Source organism: Astyanax mexicanus, chromosome 20 (genome assembly GCF_023375975.1).
Source record: "Astyanax mexicanus isolate ESR-SI-001 chromosome 20, AstMex3_surface, whole genome shotgun sequence".
Classification (NCBI taxonomy): domain Eukaryota; kingdom Metazoa; phylum Chordata; class Actinopteri; order Characiformes; family Acestrorhamphidae; genus Astyanax; species Astyanax mexicanus.
Window position 1 is genome coordinate 13,749,936 of NC_064427.1, and position 20,722 is coordinate 13,770,657.

The 20,722-nt window shown below is 34.6% G+C and overlaps 1 protein-coding gene across 1 annotated transcript; it reads left to right on the forward strand.

Annotated features, from left to right (window-relative positions):
- The first annotated feature begins 434 nt into the window (after positions 1-434).
- On the forward strand, positions 435-17,486 carry LOC111189939 (uncharacterized). The gene is made up of 2 exons (XM_049469086.1): positions 435-704; positions 15,004-17,486. The coding sequence occupies exon 2, from the start codon at positions 15,030-15,032 to the stop codon at positions 16,950-16,952; it is 1,923 nt and encodes a 640-aa protein (XP_049325043.1). The 5' UTR covers positions 435-704; positions 15,004-15,029; the 3' UTR covers positions 16,953-17,486.
- Positions 17,487-20,722: the final 3,236 nt, after the last annotated feature.

Below are 20,722 nucleotides of genomic sequence, written 5' to 3' on the forward strand. Positions count from 1 at the left end.
TAGGTGTTGACGTCATTTAGCGACACCCTACTTTTATCAATGTAACAGCATCAGATGTCTTGTTGCTTTTACAAATAAATATGACATAACAATAAAACAATAGAAAGTATTAAACTCTCCTGCCAACTATTCTTCTTGGAATTTGCAGTAAGTAAAAGGTACACTGAAAACTACGGCGACGTAGAGCTGCCAGCCATAGAAATATAATTTGACTCAGTAACATGTAATAACGTGAAAGGTTTCATATTATAACGTGATATTTTTTTCGTTATAACGTGATATCTATCACGTTATTTCGTGATACAAAACTATTATGTTATTTCATGATATGGTATTTTCACGTTATATCGTGAAAGTATCATGTTATTTCGTGATAAGAAATTATCATGTTATTCCGAGATATGAATCTATCACGTTATTTCTTAATATGAAATTATCACGTTATTTCGAATTATGAAATGATCATGTTATTTTGTGATAAACATTTATCACGTTGTTTCATGATATTTTAACGTTATAACGTGAAAACATCAATATGGTTTTATTTTGATACACGGCCAAGCCAGCGCGCTTCCATTTTACTTCACGTCGCCTCCAGCAGCGTTTGCTTGAGGATGGCTGAAAATGTGGATTCTCCACTCTCGAGATATCTTCGAGGTCGGGGTGTTCCAGAGGACTGTCTCCTTCGAATGGAGCAAGATCATGTAAGTGTATACTGTTTACGTCCTCAATTGGTAGTTTGTCATAGAACTGTTGAATATGGCTGCTAGGTGCATAGCGAGTGATTGCTAAAACTCTGCTAAAATTCACCGCGGTCACGCCATCTGCACTTAGAAAACGCTCGGTCGCGCTATCCACACCGAAAACTGGAGTGCGCGTCTAAACCGTGTTTTACTGTAGCAGCGTGCACAGCGCACCCGGAGGAGCGGAGACTGGCGCTTCTCGTGCAGAGACTTAAATTGGAACAGAAACGAGTTTTACACCTAAATAAACATGATTTAACGAGGTCTAATCCACAAATATACACCAGAAAGACCACTTCTTATCTGTAGAACAGTGTAACGTTTTGAAAAGGTTTGGAGTGTTATTAAATAAGCAAATCAAATTGTTATAAAATCACAGCCCTAAATTCTTAAAGATCTTATTCTCATGTATCCCAGATATATGTTTGAAGTGATATTACTGTATCATTTTTGAGTAATTGAATACCAAAACTATCTATTCGGTTTTGTATAAAAGGGATTTTGGAGTGCTATAAAACCAAAAAAATCTAATTCTTCTTAAATCAGAACATGAAATCCTTAAATAATACCTTCCATACTATTAATGTCATGCATGTACACTGATTGTACAGTATCATTTTGGAGTAAATGAATACCAAACTTAGGAAAAATGTATATTCGGTTGTGCATAAACCAGATTTCGGTGTCCTATAAAACCTTCAAATCAAATTGTTATCCAATGAAACCAAGAAAGTCTTGAAGAAAACATTCCATTCTATTAATGACATGAGTAACAAGTGATTTTACTGTATCATTTTGAAATAATTGGATACCAAACTTGGAAAAATGTCTATTCGGTTGTGCATAAACCACATTTCAGAGTCCTATAAAACCAGCAAATCAAATTGTTATCCAATGGCACTAACAAAGTCTTGAAGAACACATTCTATACTATTATTGACATGAGTATCAAGTGACATTACTGTATCATTTTGGAGTAATTGGATACCAAACTTAGGAAAAAATTTTATTCGATTGTGCAAAAACCTGATTTCAGAGTCCTATAAAACCAGCAAATCAAATTGTTATCCAATGCCACTAAGACATTCTTGAAGAACACATTCCATACTATTAATGACATGAGTAACAAAGGATATTACTGTATCATTTTGGAGTAATTGAATACGAAGCTTAGGAAAAATGTCTATTTGGTTGCGCAAAAACCTGATTTTGGAGTCCTGTAAAACCAGCAAATTAAATTGTTATCAAATGCTACCGAGACTGTCTTGAAGAACACATTCCATTCTATTATTAACATGAGTAATAAGTGATATTACTGTATAATTTTGGATTAATTGGATACCAAACTTAGAAAAAATGTCTATTCAGTTGTGTATAAACCAGATTTTAAGGTCGCATAAAACCAGCAAATCAAATTGTTATCCAATGCCACCTAGACAGTCTTGAAAAACACATTCCATACTATTAATGACATGAGTAACAAGTGATTTTACTGTACCATTTTGGAGTAATTAAATATCAAACATACGAAAAATGTTGATTCACTTTTGCATAAACCACATTTCAGAGTCCTATAAAACCAGCTAATTAAATTGTTATCCAATGCCACTAATAAAGTCTTGAAAAACACATTCTATACTATTAATAACATAAGTATCAAGTGATTTTACTTTACCATTTTGGAGTAATTAATTATCAAACATACGAAAAATGTTGATTCACTTCTGTATAAACCAGATTTCAAAGTCCTACAAACCATTAAATCAAATTGTTATCCAATGCCACTGATAAAGTCTTGAAAAGCACATTCTATACTATGAATGACTTGAGTAACAAGTGATATTACTGTATCATTTTGGAGTAATTGGATACCAAACTTAGGAAAAATGTTTATACGATTGTGCAAAAACCTGATTTCAGAGTCCTATAAAACCAGCAAATCAAATTGTTATCCAATGGCACTGACAAAGTCTTGAAGAACACATTCTATACTATTATTGACATGAGTATCAAGTGATTTTACTGTATCATTTTGAAATAATTGGATACCAAACTTGGAAAAATGTCTATTCGGTTGTGCATAAACCAGATTTCGGAGTCCCATAAAACCAGCAAATCAAATTGTTATCCAATGGCACTAACAAAGTCTTGAAGAAAACATGCTATACTATTATTGACATGAGTATCAAGTGATTTTACTGTATCATTTTGGAGTAATTGGATACCAAACTTGGAAAAAATGTCTATTCGGTTGTGCATATACCACATTTCAGAGTCCTATAAAACCAGCAAATCAAATTGTTATCCAATGACACTAACAAAGTCTTAAAGAACACATTCTATACTATTATTGACATGAGTATCAAGTGATTTTACTGTATCATTTTGAAATAATCGGATACCAAACTTGGAAAAATGTCTATTCGGTTGTGCATAAACCAGATTTCGGAGTCCCATAAAACTAGCAAATCAAATTGTTATCCAATGACACTAACAAAGTCTTGAAGAACACATTCTATACTATTATTGACATGAGTATCAAGTGATTTTACTGTATAATTTTGGAATAATTGAATACCAAACTGAGGAAAAATGTCTTTTCGGTTGTGCATAAACCAGATTTCAGAGTCCTATAGAACCAGTAAATCAAATTGTTATCCAATGCCACTAATAAGGTCTTGAAAAACACATTCTATACTATTAATGTTATGGGTATCAAGTCATATTACTGTATCATTTTGGAATAATTGAATACCAAACATAGGAAAAATGTCTATTCGTTTGTGCATGAACCAAATCCTATAAAACCAGCAAATCAAATTGTTGTCTAATAAAACCAAAACAGTCTTGAAGAAAATATTCCAATCTACCAAGAACATTAGTCACAAGTGATATTACTGTCATTTTTGAGTAATTGGATAGCAAATTTAGAAAAAAAATGCCTGTTCAGTTGTGCATAAACCAGATTTTGGAGTCCTATAAACCATCAAATCAAATTGTTATCCAATGGAACCAAGTCCTTCTTGATAAACACATTCCATACTAGTTTTATAGGACCCCGAAATCTGGTTTATTCACGACCGAATAGACATTTGGTATCCAATTAATCCAAAATTATACAGTAATATCACTTGTTAAATATTAAAAAAATATTTAACACGCGAAAAATGTCTATTCGGTTGTGCATAAACCAGATTTTAAGGTCCCATAAAACCAGCAAATTAAATTGTTATCCAATGCCACCAAGACATTCTTGAAAATCACATTCCATACTATCATTGACATGAGTAACAAATGATATTACTGTATCATTCTGGAGTAATTGAATACCAAACTTAGGAAAAATGTCTATTCGATTGTGCATAATTTTTTAGAGTCCTAAAAAAACAGTAAATCAAATTGTTATCAAATGCCACCAAGACAGCCTTAAAGAACACATTCCATACTAGTAAGGACATGAATAACAAAGGATATTACTGTATCATTTTGGAGTAATTGGATACCAAGCTTAGGGAAAATGTCTATTTTCTTTTGCATAAACCAGATTTTAAGGTCCTATAAAACCTGCAAATCAAATTGTTATCCAATGCTACCAAGACTACCTTAAGAAATACATTCCTTACTATTAATGACGTGAGTAACAAAGGATATTACTGTATCATTTTGGATTAATTGGATACCAAATTTAGGAATAAATGTCTATTCGGTTGTGCAAAAACCTGATTTCGGAGTCCTACAAAACCAGCAAATCAAATTGTTATCCAATGCCACCAAGACTGTCTTGAAGAACACATGTCATACTATTAATGACATGAGTGAAAAGTCATATTACTGTATTATTTTGGAGTAATAGAATACCAAACTTAGGAAAAATGTCTATTCAGTTGTGATAAACCACATTTTGGAGTCCTATAAAACCAGCAAATCAAATTGTTATCCAATGCAACTAATAACGTCTTGAAAACCACATTCTATACTATTATTGACATGAGTATCAAGTGATATTACTTTATCATTTTGGAGTAATTGAATACCAAACTTAGAAAAAATGTTTATTCGATTGTGCATAAACCAGATTTCTGAGTCCTAGAAAACCAGCAAATCAAATTGTTATCCAATGGCACTAACAAAGGCTTGGAAAACACATTCTATACTATTAATAACATATGTATCAAGTGATTTTACTGTACCATTTTGGAGTAATTAAATATCAAACATACGAAAAATGTTAATTCACTTTTGCACAAACCAGATTTCAGAGTCCTATAAAACCAGCAAGTCAAATTGTTATCCAATGCCACCGAGACAGCCTTAAAGAAGACATTCCATACTATGCATGACATGAGTATCAAGTGATTTTACTGTATCATTTTGGAGTAATTGGATACCAAACTTGGAAAAAATGTCTATTCAGTTGTGCATAAACCACATTTCAGAGTCCTATAAAACCAGCAAATCAAATTGTTATCCAATGTGACTGAGACACTCTTGAAGAACACATTACATACTATTAGTGACGTGAGTAACAAAGGATATTACTGTATCATTTTGGAGTAATTGGATACCAAACTTAGGAAAAAATTCTATTTGGTTGTGCATAAACTAGATTTGGGAGTCCTATAAAACCAGCAAATCAAATTGTTATCCAATGCCACTGAGACAGCCTTAAAGAAGACATTTCATACTATGCATGACATGAGTAACAAAGAATATTATTGTTTCATTTTGGAGTAATTGGATACCAAACCTAGGAAAAATGTATATTCGGTTGTTCATAAACCAGATTTCGGAGTCCTATAAAACCAGCAAATCAAATTGTTATCCAATGTGACTAAGACACTCTTGAAGAACACATTACATACTATTAGTGACGTGAGTAACAAAGGATGTTACTGTATCATTTTGGAGTAATTGGATACCAAACTTAGGAAAAAATTCTATTTGGTTGTGCATAAACTAGATTTGGGAGTCCTATAAAACCAGCAAATCAAATTGATATCCAATGCCACTGAGACAGCCTTAAAGAAGACATTTCATACTATTAGTGACGTCAGGAACAAAGGATATTACTGTATCATTTTGGAGTAACTGGATACCAAACCTAGGAAAAATGTATATTCGGTTGTTCATAAACCAGATTTCGGAGTCCTATAAAACCAGCAAGTCAAATTGTTATCCAATGTCACTAACAAAGTCCTGAAGAACACATTCTATACTATTATTGACATGAGTATCAAGTGATATTACTGTATCATTTTGGATTAATTGGATACCAAACTTAGAATAAATGTCTATTCGGTTGTGCATAAACCAGATTTTAAGGTCCCATAAAACCAGCAAATCAAATTTTTATCCAATTCCACTGAGACAGTCTTGCAGAACACATTCCATACTATTATTGACATGAGTAACAAGTGATATTACTGTATAATTTTGGATTAATTGGATACCAAATGTCTATTCGGTTGTGAATAAACCAGATTTCGGGGTCCTATAAAACTAGTATGGAATGTGTTTATCAAGAAGGACTTGGTTCCATTGGATAACAATTTGATTTGATGGTTTATAGGACTCCAAAATCTGGTTTATGCACAACTGAACAGGCATTTTTTTCTAAATTTGCTATCCAATTACTCAAAAATGACACAGTAATATCACTTGTGACTAATGTTCTTGGTAGATTGGAATATTTTCTTCAAGACTGTTTTGGTTTTATTAGACAACAATTTGATTTGCTGGTTTTATAGGATTTGGTTTATGCACAAACGAATAGACATTTTTCCTATGTTCGGTATTCAATTATTCCAAAATTAAACAGTTATATCACTTGTTACTCATGTCACTAATGGTATGGAATGTGTTCTTCAAGACTTTGTTAGTGCCATTGGATAACAATTTGATTTGCTGGTTTTATAGGACTCTGAAATGTGGTTTATGCACAACCGAATAGACATTTTTCCAAGTTTGGTATCCAATTAATCTAAAATGATACAGTAGTATCATTTGTTACTCATGTCAATAATAGTATGAAATGTGCTTTTCAAGACTTTATTAGTGACATTGGATAACAATTTGATTTGCTGGTTTTATGGGACTCCGAAATCTGGTTTATGCACAACCGAATAGACATTTTTCCAAGTTTGGTATCCAATTATTTCAAAATGATAGAGTAAAATCACTTGATACTCATGTCAATAATAGTGTAGCATGTGTTCTTCAAGACTTTGTTAGTGCCATTGGATAACAATTTGATTTGCTGGTTTTCTATGACTCTGAAATGTGGTTTATGCACAACCAAATAGACATTTTTTCCAAGTTTGGTATCCAATTACTCCAAAATGATACAGTAAAATCACTTGATACTCATGTCAATAATAGTGTAGCATGTGTTCTTCAAGACTTTGTTAGTGCCATTGGATAACAATTTGATTTGCTGGTTTTATGGGACTCCGAAATCTGGTTTATGCACAACCGAATAGACATTTTTTCCAAGTTTGGTATCCAATTACTCCAAAATGATACAGTAAAATCACTTGATACTCATGTCAAAAATAGTATAGCATGTGTTCTTCAAGACTTTGTTAGTGCCATTGGATAACAATTTGATTTGCTGCTTTTATGGGACTCCGAAATCTGGTTTATGCACAACCGAATAGACATTTTTTCCAAGTTTGGTATCCAATTACTCCAAAATGATACAGTAAAATCACTTGATACTCATGTCAAACATAGTATAGCATGTGTTCTTCAAGACTTTGTTAGTGCCATTGGATAACAATTTGATTTGCTGGTTTTCTATGACTCTGAAATGTGGTTTATGCACAACCAAATAGACATTTTTTCCAAGTTTGGTATCCAATTACTCCAAAATGATACAGTAAAATCACTTGATACTCATGTCAATAATAGTGTAGCATGTGTTCTTCAAGACTTTGTTAGTGCCATTGGATAACAATTTGATTTGCTGGTTTTATGGGACTCCGAAATCTGGTTTATGCACAACCGAATAGACATTTTTTCCAAGTTTGGTATCCAATTACTCCAAAATGATACAGTAAAATCACTTGATACTCATGTCAAAAATAGTATAGCATGTGTTCTTCAAGACTTTGTTAGTGCCATTGGATAACAATTTGATTTGCTGCTTTTATGGGACTCCGAAATCTGGTTTATGCACAACCAAATAGACATTTTTTCCAAGTTTGGTATCCAATTACTCCAAAATGATACAGTAAAATCACTTGATACTCATGTCAAACATAGTATAGCATGTGTTCTTCAAGACTTTGTTAGTGCCATTGGATAACAATTTGATTTGCTGGTTTTCTATGACTCTGAAATGTGGTTTATGCACAACCAAATAGACATTTTTTCCAAGTTTGGTATCCAATTACTCCAAAATGATACAGTAAAATCACTTGATACTCATGTCAAACATAGTATAGCATGTGTTCTTCAAGACTTTGTTAGTGCCATTGGATAACAATTTGATTTGCTGGTTTTCTATGACTCTGAAATGTGGTTTATGCACAACCAAATAAACATTTTTTCCAAGTTTGGTATCCAATTACTCCAAAATGATACAGTAAAATCACTTGATACTCATGTCAATAATAGTGTAGCATGTGTTCTTCAAGACTTTGTTAGTGCCATTGGATAACAATTTGATTTGCTGGTTTTCTATGACTCTGAAATGTGGTTTATGCACAACCAAATAGACATTTTTTCCAAGTTTGGTATCCAATTACTCCAAAATGATACAGTAAAATCACTTGATACTCATGTCAATAATAGTGTAGCATGTGTTCTTCAAGACTTTGTTAGTGCCATTGGATAACAATTTGATTTGCTGGTTTTCTATGACTCTGAAATGTGGTTTATGCACAACCGAATAGACATTTTTTCCAAGTTTGGTATCCAATTACTCCAAAATGATACAGTAAAATCACTTGATACTCATGTCAAAAATAGTATAGCATGTGTTCTTCAAGACTTTGTTAGTGCCATTGGATAACAATTTGATTTGCTGCTTTTATGGGACTCCGAAATCTGGTTTATGCACAACCAAATAGACATTTTTTCCAAGTTTGGTATCCAATTACTCCAAAATGATACAGTAAAATCACTTGATACTCATGTCAAACATAGTATAGCATGTGTTCTTCAAGACTTTGTTAGTGCCATTGGATAACAATTTGATTTGCTGGTTTTCTATGACTCTGAAATGTGGTTTATGCACAACCAAATAGACATTTTTTCCAAGTTTGGTATCCAATTAATCTAAAATGATACAGTAGTATCATTTGTTACTCATGTCAATAATAGTATGAAATGTGCTTTTCAAGACTTTATTAGTGACATTGGATAACAATTTGATTTGCTGGTTTTATGGGACTCCGAAATCTGGTTTATGCACAACCGAATAGACATTTTTCCAAGTTTGGTATCCAATTATTTCAAAATGATAGAGTAAAATCACTTGATACTCATGTCAATAATAGTGTAGCATGTGTTCTTCAAGACTTTGTTAGTGCCATTGGATAACAATTTGATTTGCTGGTTTTCTATGACTCTGAAATGTGGTTTATGCACAACCAAATAGACATTTTTTCCAAGTTTGGTATCCAATTACTCCAAAATGATACAGTAAAATCACTTGATACTCATGTCAATAATAGTGTAGCATGTGTTCTTCAAGACTTTGTTAGTGCCATTGGATAACAATTTGATTTGCTGGTTTTATGGGACTCCGAAATCTGGTTTATGCACAACCGAATAGACATTTTTTCCAAGTTTGGTATCCAATTACTCCAAAATGATACAGTAAAATCACTTGATACTCATGTCAAAAATAGTATAGCATGTGTTCTTCAAGACTTTGTTAGTGCCATTGGATAACAATTTGATTTGCTGCTTTTATGGGACTCCGAAATCTGGTTTATGCACAACCGAATAGACATTTTTTCCAAGTTTGGTATCCAATTACTCCAAAATGATACAGTAAAATCACTTGATACTCATGTCAAACATAGTATAGCATGTGTTCTTCAAGACTTTGTTAGTGCCATTGGATAACAATTTGATTTGCTGGTTTTCTATGACTCTGAAATGTGGTTTATGCACAACCAAATAGACATTTTTTCCAAGTTTGGTATCCAATTACTCCAAAATGATACAGTAAAATCACTTGATACTCATGTCAATAATAGTGTAGCATGTGTTCTTCAAGACTTTGTTAGTGCCATTGGATAACAATTTGATTTGCTGGTTTTATGGGACTCCGAAATCTGGTTTATGCACAACCGAATAGACATTTTTTCCAAGTTTGGTATCCAATTACTCCAAAATGATACAGTAAAATCACTTGATACTCATGTCAAAAATAGTATAGCATGTGTTCTTCAAGACTTTGTTAGTGCCATTGGATAACAATTTGATTTGCTGCTTTTATGGGACTCCGAAATCTGGTTTATGCACAACCAAATAGACATTTTTTCCAAGTTTGGTATCCAATTACTCCAAAATGATACAGTAAAATCACTTGATACTCATGTCAAACATAGTATAGCATGTGTTCTTCAAGACTTTGTTAGTGCCATTGGATAACAATTTGATTTGCTGGTTTTCTATGACTCTGAAATGTGGTTTATGCACAACCAAATAGACATTTTTTCCAAGTTTGGTATCCAATTACTCCAAAATGATACAGTAAAATCACTTGATACTCATGTCAAACATAGTATAGCATGTGTTCTTCAAGACTTTGTTAGTGCCATTGGATAACAATTTGATTTGCTGGTTTTCTATGACTCTGAAATGTGGTTTATGCACAACCAAATAAACATTTTTTCCAAGTTTGGTATCCAATTACTCCAAAATGATACAGTAAAATCACTTGATACTCATGTCAATAATAGTGTAGCATGTGTTCTTCAAGACTTTGTTAGTGCCATTGGATAACAATTTGATTTGCTGGTTTTCTATGACTCTGAAATGTGGTTTATGCACAACCAAATAGACATTTTTTCCAAGTTTGGTATCCAATTACTCCAAAATGATACAGTAAAATCACTTGATACTCATGTCAATAATAGTGTAGCATGTGTTCTTCAAGACTTTGTTAGTGCCATTGGATAACAATTTGATTTGCTGGTTTTCTATGACTCTGAAATGTGGTTTATGCACAACCGAATAGACATTTTTTCCAAGTTTGGTATCCAATTACTCCAAAATGATACAGTAAAATCACTTGATACTCATGTCAAAAATAGTATAGCATGTGTTCTTCAAGACTTTGTTAGTGCCATTGGATAACAATTTGATTTGCTGCTTTTATGGGACTCCGAAATCTGGTTTATGCACAACCAAATAGACATTTTTTCCAAGTTTGGTATCCAATTACTCCAAAATGATACAGTAAAATCACTTGATACTCATGTCAAACATAGTATAGCATGTGTTCTTCAAGACTTTGTTAGTGCCATTGGATAACAATTTGATTTGCTGGTTTTCTATGACTCTGAAATGTGGTTTATGCACAACCAAATAGACATTTTTTCCAAGTTTGGTATCCAATTACTCCAAAATGATACAGTAAAATCACTTGATACTCATGTCAATAATAGTATAGAATGTGTTCTTCAAGACTTTGTCAGTGCTATTGGATAACAATTTGATTTGCTGGTTTTATAGGACTCTGAAATCAGGTTTTTGCACAATCGAATAAAATTTTTTCCTAAGTTTGGTATCCAATTACTCCAAAATGATACAGTAATGTCACTTGATACTCATGTCAATAATAGTATAGAATGTGTTCTTCAAGACTTTGTTAGTGCCATTGGATAACAATTTGATTTGCTGGTTTTATAGGACTCTGAAATGTGGTTTATGCACAACCGAATAGACATTTTTCCAAGTTTGGTATCCAATTATTTCAAAATGATACAGTAAAATCACTTGTTACTCATGTCATTAATAGAATGGAATGTTTTCTTCAAGACTTTCTTGGTTTCATTGGATAACAATTTGATTTGAAGGTTTTATAGGACACCGAAATCTGGTTTATGCACAACCGAATATACATTTTTCCTAAGTTTGGTATTCATTTACTCCAAAATGATACTGTACAATCAGTGTACATGCATGACATTAATAGTATGGAAGGTATTATTTAAGGATTTCATGTTCTGATTTAAGAAGAATTAGATTTTTTTGGTTTTATAGCACTCCAAAATCCCTTTTATACAAAACCGAATAGATAGTTTTGGTATTCAATTACTCAAAAATGATACAGTAATATCACTTCAAACATATATCTGGGATACATGAGAATAAGATCTTTAAGAATTTAGGGCTGTGATTTTATAACAATTTGATTTGCTTATTTAATAACCAAACATTTTCAAAACGTTACACTGTTCTACAGATAAGAAGTGGTCTTTCTGGTGTATATTTGTGGATTAGACCTCGTTAAATCATGTTTATTTAGGTGTAAAACTCGTTTCTGTTCCATTTTAAGTCTCTGCACGAGAAGCGCCAGTCTCCGCTCCTCCGGGTGCGCTGTGCACGCTGCTACAGTAAAACACGGTTTAGACGCGCACTCCAGTTTTCGGTGTGGATAGCGCGACCGAGCGTTTTCTAAGTGCAGATGGCGTGACCGCGGTTAAAATTCGGCAACTATGTGGCCTTAAGCTCTGACACATGTCTGTGTTTTTCGATTTGCATGGATAAAGACCAATATTGTTGACGGCATGCACCCCAGTCTTAAATAGCAACCATAAGCTAATCAGAAAAATGGGGCTTAGCACTAGTTGCTAGCTATTTGGCTTCTCCAGTAAAGGGGTGAGATCTGCTCCAAAGCGCTGCTCTGTTTGGACTTTGGACACTAACTTCGGTAAAACGCTCTCTCTTACAAACCTCAAAATATGGCACAACACTTCGGGCACAACATTATCAGGACCTCTACGATTTCTGTAATTCCAGTGAACATGTTTTATGCGCAATAAGACAAGAAGCTCGGAGGGAAGGAGCATTTTCTCCCTTGATCTGTTACAGGGGTGCGGTGAAGATAATTAGTTATCTACATTTATAACCTGCTGATTATTAATGTACTAGTGTTATAGTTAGATGTACAGTACAGTGTGCAGATTTTGCCGTGGCGTCGGTTCCCCGGCCGGGAGACACCTGCCGCGCGCGCAGTCCTGAGTTTCGCGGAGCTTATTTACCAACAATATAGACAAATACAGTCAATTACAGTCACGAATAAAAGAGACAAACATTTTACTGATGCAGGATGACTGTGTTATTAAAACCAGATCAAAACAAAGTTATAATGCAATGTGCAAATGTATTAATTTAAGAAATGCACCCCTTCTGGTTACATCATTATGATAGATTTAATCTATATTTTAATAATTTGTAGCAAAAAAAATAAACACATAATTCAGAAAATATAGCTTTAATAAATGTATAACTATTATATTTTTTATTTGAAGCTTGTGGCATATTTCTGGTCAGGACACTGTTATTTGTCAATAAGCAGATATTCAGGCCATTTCATCAGATATAGAAACAGAATAATTTTAGGAAACATATTGGATTAAATTATCAAATTGATCTAAATTATTATATGAAATGTCTATTTACTAAATAGCTTAATACATTGTATTAATAGTATTTTAGGCCAGCTATTTTATTTTATACAGTGTTACATATTTAAAACAGCTCTTATGTGAGCCATTCATAGACAACTGTCACACCTTGCATTAATTTTATATTATCTTTATGAACTTTTACAGTGTACATTTGGACCTTATAGTCTTATAGCTGTATATTTATACAATTATACTTCTTTACGTTATATAAGTGTTGGAAATAAGAAATTATAAACAGTTCCACATTGCATTATAACTTTATTTTGATCTGGTTTTAATAACACAGTCATCCTGCATCAGTAAAATGTTTGTCTCTTTTATTCGTGACTGTAATTGACTGTATTTGTCTATATTGTTGGTAAATAAGCTCCGCGAAACTCAGGACTGCGCGCGCGGCAGGTGTCTCCCGGCCGGGGAACCGACGCCACGGCAAAATCTGCACACTGTACTGTACATCTAACTATAACACTAGTACATTAATAATCAGCAGGTTATAAATGTAGATAACTAATTATCTTCACCGCACCCCTGTAACAGATCAAGGGAGAAAATGCTCCTTCCCTCCGAGCTTCTTGTCTTATTGCGCATAAAACATGTTCACTGGAATTACAGAAATTGTAAGCACGAATTACAGAAATCGTTCACTCGAATTACAGAAATCGTGAGCACGAATTGCAAATCGTTCACTCGAATTAAAGAAAACGTGAGCACGAACTGCTATATCGTTCACTCGATTTAATTAATTTTTTTATCCACGACCCCTCCCGGGCTCCGTAAACCTGAGTATGCCCATAGTTTTGTAAAATCAGAAACTAAATGAGGGGAAACTACGACATTGTGCAGTTTTAAAATTGCAGTTATAGTATCACTGCATATACCGCAGTAGCCTATACCTGTATTAGTGCTGTAAGTGCATTGTTTTGGATAAATCAGAACTGCTATAAGAATACTGCACTTAAATGCAGAATGCAATATGAGCAAGCAAACATCGCAGTTCAGTCCTGCAGAAAAAGACAGCAGCTACCTGTTCTGCTATTCTGCCACTAGAGGGCGCTAGAATACCAGTAAAGGGTTGCAACATATCTAAGGCTGTTTGCTTTTTTTACTCTGATTCTAGTGAAAACAAATAGCAAAAGTATTGGCTCGTGCTTTTTATTGATCCTTAAACCCCTCTACATCACATATTCAAAATCTACCTTCATCAATGAAGTAGAACAGACTTTTTGAAGGTGAAGGTAGATGAAGGTAGATTTTGAATATGTGATACAATGGGGTTTAAGGATCAATACAAGGAACCATTACTATTGCTATTTGTTTTTGTTGCACCTTTTTTAGCTTGATTGACTGGACTATTAGTGATCTGAGTTTAGTAGTCTCATTTTAGGCTATATGGGATATAGTGAGAAGTTGATTGATGATACTTGATTGTGTTTGTCTTAATTAATTTAGTTACTGTGTGCATTGTTTAATTATTATAAGCACTTAGTCTCAGTTCATAAAGATAATGCTATCATACTACACCCCTTCTTTGATTCCTTTGTGTGTACATACAGTATGTTATGTAGTCTTGTTCTTGAGTTGTAATTATTATTATTATGTCTTGACAGATTGATGCCACAGTCCTTGATTATATATGGATGACAACACTCTGGCTGACTACATCCCAAATTATGGAGACAGGATTGCGGCAAGACGCTTCTGTTTGCAACACAGTGCCACTGCCAAAACAAAAGAATCTGCAAAACATTCAATGCTGGAAAAACTGAAGAAAAAAATGGGCATTACTGTGAGTGATGATGAGAACAATAACCAGGAGACATCTACCAAAAGACAGAAAAGACATTATGCAAAATGCAACAAATTTGCAGAAAAAAAGACAAGAAAAGTGGAGTTGGGATGGATTCACGAAGGCAAGCAAGTCAGAAAACGCAAAGGAGGGGGGACAAGGACCCTTGATGTACCCAAAGAATCAAAGAAGGCAGATATACTGCAGTATGCCAAGGATATTTTCTTCCCAAATGGAAAAAATAAGCTAGGAAATTTTGACACATTTAGCTATGACATAGTAGATTATCAGGAAGAAGCTATTTTTGATGATGCTATTACAGTTGGGGAACTCTACAGCGTACTAAGAATGGGAGTGTTGAGATTCTACCTGTGCACAAAGGTTCCAAAAGATGAGGATGCTGAAGAAAGTGTCGCGGAAGAATCAACAATTAACCAACAAATACAGAATAGCATGCATGAAGAGGACGAGCAGCCTCTTCAAACTGTCGATACAGAACCATTTCTAGACACATCTGTGGTGATGATTGGCCCTTTTCTCGGAGAACCCACGGCTGGCCAACTGGATGACACGTTGTTATATCAACCTGACCTGCAGGTCAATGAGGACACTGCCATCATATCAGTCCTATTCCCTAGTGCAAGCTCAGCACTCATCATTCCAGACACAGCAAGTGACAACTCATCCAACATGTCTCACTCCACAAGTGCAGCAAACATTGCTCCAGAGTCAGCAGCTATAGATGATGTAGCAGGTACCTCTACAAATTCATCTGTGAATATAACAATTAAACTACACAGGGTCAATCTTCTGGAAGAGATGATAGCCCAATTCAAGGATTCAGCACTTCTCAAGCACTCCCTTCGATACACTTTCATTGATGAAAGAGGAGCTGACCACAATGGTGTTTCAAGGGATGTGTATGCTGCATTTTGGACACAACTTCTGGATCACACAGCTGAAGGGGAGGACCTGAGAGTTCCATCTCTGTGTCCTAAATGGCAAGAGAAAGAATGGAAATCCATTGGCCGAATCCTCCTCAAAGGATTTCAAGACCATGGCTATTTTCCCTGTCGCTTATCCCCCGCTTTCGCAGTTTCACTCATTTTTGGTGAGAATGAGGTCTCAGATGATGTGCTTTTTGAAAGTCTTCTTCAGTTTGTTAGTCAATCAGATAGGAAGTTAATCACTACTGCCTTAAAAGAAGATCTTTCAGAGGACGACCAGGATGAGCTGATTGATCTGCTGGACCGCTTGGATGTGACAGCCCTTCCAACACGAAACAATTTGAAAGGCATCCTTCTAAAGGTAGCACACAAACAGCTGATCCAAAAGCCAAGATATGCATGCGAGAAGATGTCGTTAATTGCTGGTGCCTCCCTGAAAGAAGCTTTCGTGAACACACAACATGTTCTGCTTATGTACGAAGACAAAAAGCCAACAACCAAAAAGCTTTTGAAATTACTAGAAGCTTCTCCTTCCACTCAAGCAGAAAACCAGAGTTTTCGTTTCCTGAAACAGTACATCAGGGGATTTGATGATGTTGGTCTGAGAAGGATGCTAAGGTTCATGACAGGGTCTGATGTTGTCTTCGTTGACAAGATTGACATCATGTTTACATCTGCTGATGGACTTGCACGCCGGCCTGTAGCACACACCTGTGGCCCAGTTCTGGAACTGCCATGGACATATGCCTCCTATCCTGAACTACGCACTGAATTTGACGGCATACTGATCAATAATACCTCGTATGAATTTAGCATTATGTAAGTTTACTATGATATAGTTATCTCAACCGATAGTAGCAGAAGCAGGAGGTATTCGGGTATGTATGTTTGAACATCTGAACAGAAATGGTTTAAAAGTTAACAGTTCTATCAGCATTTACTGTATTATTTTTTTACTGTATATAGTTTTTTAAACTCTGTAACTCGTTTTACCTGTTATAGTGATGCCAGTTATAAAGTGTCTTATCGGCTTGAGAGCTGTTGTTGAACACATTTTTAGACACTGGTGCAGAGCATTTTATAATCTGTCAAATGTAAACAAAGCAAGCCTGTTGTCTTATGTTCATGAGTTTGAAAGTACAGTTGGCTCAAGACGTTAACTGAATTCTTAACTGTTGATAGGTTCCACAGAGCACAATGTGCCTAAGTCCTGTTATGTCTTCACATAGTGATTGTCTTCACCTGACAACTTGTATGTAATATGTAATGCATTTTGAGCTCAGATGGGAGAGCATTGTGGCACTATAATGGTTCATCTACTGTATGTTACTACAAAAGTAAATTGGACTGACTTATACACACTTGAAAGTCTCATTTTTTCATTGATTACTGACAGACCCTACTACTATATGCTGAGAAACACAACAGCTTTTTGTGTCTAGGTTTATTTCACTTTTATGAAAACAAAAGTGATGAGGTTGACGGAAGCAAACACAAGAATAAACCTCCATGTTATGTTGATGCGTACCCCCTTGTGCTGAGAAACATAACCACTCCTTGATTCTAACACTACCATGTTAAACAATGCCCTATCACCTGTCTAACAACACTTATTTCTTATAGGTATTCAGGTCTCAGCACTGCATGCCCACTACATCGTATGCAACAGTATTTAATACTAGAGACATGTCGAGTATTTTAACTGCAGATTTAGGGCAGGAATTCATGAAAGAATTGATCAAGTAAAGAACAAAACAAAAGCATGATCATTGTGATTTATATGTTCACCATTCATTATTCTTAGCACTAAAGATACAGCTATCATGGGATAATGTCCAAGTCTTTAAGGATGCATGCTCTCAGGAAAAGATACAGCTCTATAGCTTCATCAGCTGTGGTAGGTGAGTGTAAGAAGTTCTCTGCCATTATAAGGCAGCACATGTCAAACACTGTTTCATCACAAGGACACTGTCCTCTCTGTTGGCATTCTTCTTTGCAAGCCTCCACTGCTTCCTGATGGACCTGTTTCAAGTAATCTTGTCCTCCAAATAGATGAGGCAGGGTGTACATGAGAATCGGACGTCCGCTTGGAGCTATTGCATTCCTGCTCTTTCGGACAACATGGGTATTCCACAACTGTGCAACTTGCTGCAGTTCCTCCTATTGAAAAACAATATGTTACTTACTTACTTGTTACTCACAGTATAATATTGATAGCTTTTTGAAATCCCACGATTTGTCTATTCAACAAACCACAATCCCAAAATCATTAGGCCTACTGGTTATATAAACGTGTATTTTAGATAGGCCCATATTTTCTATTTTCTCTTTCTAAAGCACATTCAATGACAGGCCAATGCAGGCCTTCTTTTAAGTGATGTTATGCTACTTCCTGTAAATAGGAAATGATGATGACTATTATGATTATTATGATTATTATTATTATTATTATTATTATTATTATTATTATTATTATTATTATTATTATTAAGTTGAACATCAAATCAGCAAAACACACCTGGATGATGGACAGGCAAGTAAACAAGATAAGCTGCTTGTCCAAGAAGTCTCCAGAGAAACAGTCTTTATCCTTAAGTTCCTGAAAACGATTCATCCAGTACTGGGCATGATGACTTCTTAAAAACGCCCACCAGCTTTCAATCCGCTGATTGTGATTACTGGACCCAGCGATATAGCAGTTTCTGACAATGCTGCGATCAGTACTCCATCGTAGGAACCTCTGCATCTCGGCCATTGTGACATTTTCTGTTCCCAGATCTGCGCGAATTCTGGAAGGCGTCCCCATCCTCCTCTCAACTTCCCTTATGAAATAACCAGCGATGATTTTGGGATTGCTGTTTGTTGAATAGGCATGAAGCCATACAATGAGTCTTGAAAATCCATCAATAGCTCCATTTATGCACACCCCAAACGGCTTTAATTTATCATAAGAATCAACGTGCCACATATAATTAGGCCCAGGGTTCATGTACACACGTCGCATCAAGCGATTTCTTCGTCTTCTTTCAACACCAATGGGGTCGAGAAACTTTAGCAAATGTCTCACTGTACTTTGGGTGACAACATATCCAGCTTGGATGGTGGAACTTGTATCCATGCAGCCTCCCGTGTCCACCCAGTTGATCAATGAGAAATGATGCAACGTCAAGAGGGTCGGATTCATTCTTTCTTCGGTACAACCCCATGCTTTTCAAAATCCTTCGGAGAGTACGCATACTGACAACAATACCATCTACAGTGCTCAACAACTGTAGAATGTCACCATGCCTTAAACCAAGCATGAAATAGAACTGAATTAAGTCATGCAGACGAGCCATGTTCCTTCACTGAACCTGGGAAGTGTTGAAGTGCTGAATGGCCTAATTATGGAAGCCCATTCCCGCCACCTAAAAAAAATAAATAATCCAGCAAAATGTTTTTTTATTATTATTAAGTAAACTGCTATCTCAATATTTTGAGATACTAAGTCAATATTTTGAGATACTAAGTCAATATATTGAGATACTATCTCAATATTTTGAGATACTATCTCAATATTTTGAGATACTTTTGGGCAACAGACAACACAAAGATGGTAAGTAAGGGAGAGGCCACACCCAATATGCAAAGATGTGGTACCAGGAGCCTATAGAAAAGCTGCATGAACCAACACTGTAGAAAGAGCATTGACACAGGTTGTGACTAAAACCCTAGTAAATATAACAAGATTTTTGTTTGCTGTTTGTTGTACCTAAAAAGATTTGTTGGGATTACATAAATAAATTATATTAAGGAAAAAATAACAAATGTGGAGTAATTAAAAACTAGATATATTCATGTAAAGGTAGAAACATATTTTTTTGTTGTTAAAAACACATTTAATTACGTTACATTTACTAACGCTCAGATTTATTTTTTTTGTGTGTACAGTAGTAATAGAAGTGCCAGCATTTTTGTATGTATGATTTTAAATTTTATCATTCTATGGTATGGAACTAAAAAAAAAAAACATGTGCATTAAGAAAACAGATGTTTTACAGTATTATATGAGGAAGGGAATGTGGGATGTCAAATGGAAACCACATGCTTAATTAACATATTAATTACTGATATATTCATATAGTGTACGAAGCCTTCATTACCCTCATATTCATTCATTCATACACACATTAATTAATGGTGAAGCATTTAACCTTTATTATTAATGTGTTTGTTCCTGCTTAATTCATCCTTACTTACTGATGAGTTCATCCTTAATGAATCCCTTAATTAATGTCATGACATGTACCCTTATTATAAAGTGTTACCGAAAAAATAAACAAATGAATTAACATGTGTATTGACACAAATTATGAGTATCATAAAAATGTTTTTATTTGACTTATAAATGTAAGAATATTCAATGACACCTGTACAGAGAAAAAAAAAAGCAATGGGCATTTAGCACCATTCACTGTAAATTAGTTTAAGAGCGATTAAGTATAAATGTTGTACCTGAATTAATATTAACTTACTAGACAGAGCGTCTTTACAGGCCTCCAACGATCTCTCAGACAAAGCTGGACTGCGATTAGTTGCTATTTAGTAGGTACA

Excerpts from the sequence above, each read along its gene's own strand:
- LOC111189939 (XM_049469086.1), top strand. The coding sequence starts at position 15,030 with ATGGATGACAACACTCTGGCTGACTACATCCCAAATTATGGAGACAGG.